This window comes from Habropoda laboriosa, unplaced genomic scaffold, assembly GCF_001263275.1.
Source record: "Habropoda laboriosa isolate 0110345459 unplaced genomic scaffold, ASM126327v1 scaffold99, whole genome shotgun sequence".
NCBI classification, from domain to species: Eukaryota; Metazoa; Arthropoda; class Insecta; order Hymenoptera; family Apidae; genus Habropoda; species Habropoda laboriosa.
This window is the reverse complement of record NW_017100239.1, coordinates 1,464,680-1,469,428: the sequence shown is the minus strand read 5'-3', so window position 1 is coordinate 1,469,428 and position 4,749 is coordinate 1,464,680. Positions and strand designations below refer to the sequence as shown.

The following is a 4,749-nucleotide window of genomic DNA, read 5'->3' as shown; positions in this document are numbered from 1 at the left end:
TACATAATGACATATTACAGTTTGTTATGTTATATTACAATGACTTATATTAATATTTGATAGTAAATTCAGTGTACGATATATAATAAATGATTGAAACAATTACTGATTTTAACATAAAATACAATTCACTTACTAACATATACTTTTTGAACATTATAAATGCTTACATTTTACGAATAAATTTCATTTGACTGAAAGTGTAAAAAGTAGTTTTCTGGAAATTTTATCTTTTGCAATAATTTCCAATTTTTTATGCTACCATTAAAAGAGAATAATGTACAATGTTGAAAATCGACATTGACAAAATGCGAGAATGTACTTATCTAAAATCTTCAGAATACATAATATAATGGGAAATATTGTCCTTCATCACTTCTTATGCAACTTACTATTAAATAATTTTAATTTTAATTTAGTTTAAATACAATACTTGTTAAAAAACTTGCTAGTTTAAAAATACATAACTTATTTGTTTTGATACAAATAACATTTTTGAACAGTTGTAATAATCAGAATAAGATAAACAATTGTATTAATGATTTTACCTTCCTATATTAAAACATGCACTGCTTATGTTAAATACATATCATATTCAGAAAATGTATGGAATTTTGTTTCTGGTTACTAAACGTTGCATATACGCTTTTAAAGAACTGCAATAGAAAACAAGGTTTTACAGAATTGTATGCAGTCTTTAGTTTTAAATTTGTTTCATGCGTTGCTTATCTGAGCTTAGTATTTTATTAAGATAAATCATGTATAAATAAATTGCTTTTCCGCAGCTTAATTCACATTTAAATTAAATTATATTTAACAAATTATCAATTTATGTATCGTTTTGTTTCTTTTAAAAATCAATCATTATCCGTTGCTACTCGCTCCTTTATTTCGCGATCGATCTTCATGTATGATCTGTCCTGCGTGTAGGAACTACTAGGCAGCAATCGTGGAGATGCAAAACATCTAAACAGATATATTCTATCGTAATTCTCATCTGCATCCTTACACCCTAGTAATTATCTTATGTATGCATTTAATTTTTGTTCCAATCGACCAGATTTGATGTAACGATACAAATGTGATTTTCAACACAAAAGAAAATTGTTACTAAAGCTGAAATAAAAATGAGCATGGCGCTTGGTGAACATTAATAATTTGGTACTTCACTCTTAAATCTTTTCGGTACACTATAAATACCGTGGAAAAAATCCGAAAAGCATCGAGTGTTGCATCTCGCAATTAATAAATGATTAAACAAAACAACTGGTATTTCAGCGCCTTGCTAAGATGTGTAAAGATCAATATAAAAAATAATATTTTATTTAATCCTTAGGGACGAAATTAGGAATTGTATTTTGAATAATGAATAAATGTTCTAGACTATGTTGCAATGTTCTTAACGTTTCCCATTATTATAATTAACAGCTCGCAATGGTGTTTTAAATGTTGATGCAGACTGTTGTTGGAACTGATATGCTAGATGATGAATTTTAAAGCCATATAACCTGCAAATACATTATTTCTTTTTTTATGTAAGTTTAGCAGACATAAATCTACTGTTACTTTACAATCAAATAAATTTCCATGTAAATTTTTCAAAGCTCTTGAAGTAAAAATTTTTTCATGATCTTACCTAGGTACAAATTGATTTATTGGACGTTTGGGTCTATACTCTGGATGAACCATGAAAAGCATATGAGGAAATCCTGTTCCAAAGTATGCTCCATCAGTGTGATGATGCCGGGAGCTTTTTGGTGTATATACATCCATACATTTAGGGCAATAACTTTTTACCATTGCTTCTCCAGGAACATCACTAAGACCCAATGGCAACATGGGTTGGGATTCACAATACACACGTGGGCAATGACCAAAGTCACCAGCTTGATACTTTTCAATCATCTGAGCAATACCACGATTAGTAAGAATATAACGTGCATGAATCAGTCCAAAAAGTAATTCTGCTGCCTGTTCAATTAATTCAGACTGATTTGGATGACCATCTAATTCATCATCTATAGAAAATAAAACCGCTTAAACGTACTTTGATATTTTCTGGCATGGAGAAAATGATATATTTACCAGGTTCAAGATCAAGAATCATATCTAATGCTTGCCTATAATGTGGTACTTGCTCGTTCAGTCCAGTTAAATTAAACTTATCCTGAATGTAATCTTCATCAACCTGTAAAACATTTGTATTAACATTTGCACTGTATAAAGCATATGAAGTTTTAGTTATACAATTATTCAATTTTGAAACTTAAATATCGTGTAACATTGTATGGAAACAACTCTTTATATAGAATTATGATAATGTTTGTTTTAAGCAATCAACATCAAAATTTTTAACCTCAAAAAAATGATACAGGTTCCAATAGGTAAAAACAATACTACGAAACATAATAATAGTGAACATACTTACCTCACAAAAAAATTCATTGCCCCTAAGATTACAAAACCACGAAATCCAGGATACCTCCTCAGAACTGCTCATTTTCCTGTAGGTAAAAAAATGATAGAAATATTCTTATATCACTATATGGAGCAGAGATGATCACCGCGTTAAAAGAGCGCAGGATTCATATGTAATGCGTAAAGGTACGTGCGCAAAAAAGTTCTCGATTCTCCGTATATTATGCACACGTACATACGACGTCGGTGCTTAGTGCACGCCTGGCAATTGGTTAGAAAGGCGCCAACGAAAGGCTAGGTATGGGGAGTTCAGAGTGAGGGGGCAAATGGAGTTTTCACTTTACTAGGCAAGATGCTCGACGTTACAGCCTGTCCGGCAGTTCACCTACGTTTCCGTGGTCATTGCTGCTTCGTCAACTGATTTTCAAACACGATGTACAGTCCGACGCGACCAGGAAGCACATTACTCGAGAAAAAACCTTCTAGGACGAATGAAAACCCAAAAATAAACAGCCTTTACGGCTTACCTTTTGGTGCTTTGATTAGCCACGCTTGCTCGTCCCAACGATGTAGATAGCGCTGTCGTGGTTTATCCTATCCGCCACCTTCCGGCTCCTTTTTATAAATATTGCTAATTTACTCAAACGTTTCTTACTAGAAATTTTTTTTCTACTATACTAGTTAAATTTCGTAATCTTTTACATGAACATTAACGAAATAATGATCTTAGCTAAATTATTACAAAATTTTCATAAACAAACTTTCGTCTACTTCATTAGCCAATGAACGATCGATGTATTTCAGATACACTATTTTAGTCACAAATTTCTTATACTTTAGTATTATATTTCATTAAAAACAACACAGTTGTTAAGTCACAGCATCTTTTTCTCCTTTTTTGAATTCGAAAGAAACTTTTTTGACAATCAAAAGAATTTAAAACTGATACGCACGTAAATTAATATCACGTGATTTTGTCTCCTAGCAACTTCAAACAACGCAAGGTTGACAAGTTCACTAGAGATGCCGTTTCTGTAATGTAGTGTGTATTTTTACATTAGTTTAAATAATGGTTATTCACATTTGTGTAAATGTATAATATAAGTGTAGAGTTTTATAAAGCATTGCGTACTTTATATGTGTATATTCTTGAAAAAACAATGTCAAATTTTACTTAATGTGATTATTGCGTATAATATACCTGTAGAATAAAATGATAAAATATAAATTAATAGAAAACGCTTTAAATACTTATATAATGTTAGGATATATTTTTATTACGTTTCAAGTAGCTGTAAATAATGTACAGTTCAGTCAGTAATGAACAATTAGGTAAAGCTAGGTGGAGTTCAGAATGTACAAGAGAATTATATGTACAATCCTTATCAGTTTGAATAATTATCGTTAATTTCGCTGTATATGAATAAAGATTAAAATTAATTATGGTATGTATAACCTCAAAGAATTATTTTTTCAATCCTTGTATTAAGTATCAATTTATTTGCTTATAGATGCATATGTGGTTTTGGTTTGGAAACAATTTAGGTGATTTTCTTTTACCAGGGTACAATGTTGTTACAACTTCAAGTTTTTTTTGCACCTGTTTAAGTTTACTTATACTTGCAATTTTATATGAGGGTATGAAAGTCTTACAAATTAAGTTACAGCAAAATACTGTAATTTTTACACAAAAACAAAGCCCAAGAGTATCAGAGAATTCTTGTTTATTATCTACAATATCATCAAAGTCTATAAGAACACAACTTTCCTTACATTGGTATTATATTTCTGAATTTATTAAAGTAAAAAAATAATCTTATCACAACTTAATACTACATGTTATTTTGTTAGTATACGCTGGTTTGCATGGAGTTTCCAAGTATTTCATTGGTTTATACATACATTTCTTGGCTACCTTTTAATGTTAGCTGTTATGACATATAATGTATATATCAATATCGCTATTGTGCTGGGAAGTTGCCTTGGATATTGGATATTTGGTTATATTATTATAGAACTTACTATAAAACAATTTTATGAAAGGCAAAAATTATTAGACTGTAATAAAGAATGTGCAGGTAAGATTTCAAATGCTTTATAGTGTATTTTCTAAAAATCTCATATTTATGATAATTTATAGATAACATAAATCATCAGAGGCATGCCCCAGCAGTTTCTGTTATGGCAGAACAGTTAGTAACAGAAGCTGTAGTAGAAGTTCATATGCCAAGAGATGTATGAACCAAATAAATCTAATATAAAAAATAGTGATTTTCATATCTTATACATTTAATATTTGTATATCTAATTTAAATGTTATGCAATAAACAA

General features: G+C 30.0%; 2 protein-coding genes across 7 annotated transcripts; one reads left to right on the top strand and one right to left on the bottom strand.

Annotated features, from left to right (window-relative positions):
- Nucleotides 1-1,130: 1,130 nt before the first annotated feature.
- On the bottom strand, nucleotides 1,131-2,994 carry LOC108571760 (casein kinase II subunit beta). Of its 6 annotated transcripts, none has more exons than XM_017933881.1 (5): nucleotides 2,946-2,994; nucleotides 2,429-2,504; nucleotides 2,086-2,188; nucleotides 1,637-2,036; nucleotides 1,131-1,508 (listed from the first exon to the last, which is right to left on the bottom strand). In XM_017933881.1, exons 2-5 carry the CDS (start codon nucleotides 2,498-2,500, stop codon nucleotides 1,400-1,402), a joined length of 684 nt encoding a protein of 227 aa, XP_017789370.1. In that variant the 5' UTR covers nucleotides 2,501-2,504; nucleotides 2,946-2,994; the 3' UTR covers nucleotides 1,131-1,399. The 6 variants fall into 6 exon arrangements, with proteins under 6 accessions (XP_017789370.1, XP_017789372.1, XP_017789367.1 ...); XM_017933883.1 differs by having other exon boundaries at nucleotides 1,637-2,018; XM_017933878.1 differs by lacking the exon at nucleotides 2,946-2,994 and adding an exon at nucleotides 2,808-2,939.
- Nucleotides 2,995-3,929: 935 nt separating this feature from the next.
- Nucleotides 3,930-4,659, top strand: LOC108571738 (probable low affinity copper uptake protein 2). Its single transcript, XM_017933851.1, has 3 exons — nucleotides 3,930-4,195; nucleotides 4,270-4,496; nucleotides 4,559-4,659. Exons 1-3 carry the CDS (start codon nucleotides 3,930-3,932, stop codon nucleotides 4,657-4,659), a joined length of 594 nt encoding a protein of 197 aa, XP_017789340.1.
- The last annotated feature ends 90 nt before the right edge of the window (nucleotides 4,660-4,749 follow it).

Excerpts from the sequence above, each read along its gene's own strand:
- LOC108571738 (XM_017933851.1), top strand. The coding sequence starts at position 3,930 with ATGCATATGTGGTTTTGGTTTGGAAACAATTTAGGTGATTTTCTTTTA. Across the intron at positions 4,196-4,269 it reads ACACAACTTTCCTTACATTG|TATACGCTGGTTTGCATGGA; the intron begins GTATTATATTTC and ends TTATTTTGTTAG. Across the intron at positions 4,497-4,558 it reads CTGTAATAAAGAATGTGCAG|ATAACATAAATCATCAGAGG; the intron begins GTAAGATTTCAA and ends GATAATTTATAG.
- LOC108571760 (XM_017933878.1), bottom strand. Across the intron at positions 2,037-2,085 it reads GATTCTTGATCTTGAACCTG|CGGTTTTATTTTCTATAGAT; the intron begins GTAAATATATCA and ends AGTACGTTTAAG. Across the intron at positions 1,509-1,636 it reads ATAAATCAATTTGTACCTAG|GTTATATGGCTTTAAAATTC; the intron begins GTAAGATCATGA and ends ATGTATTTGCAG.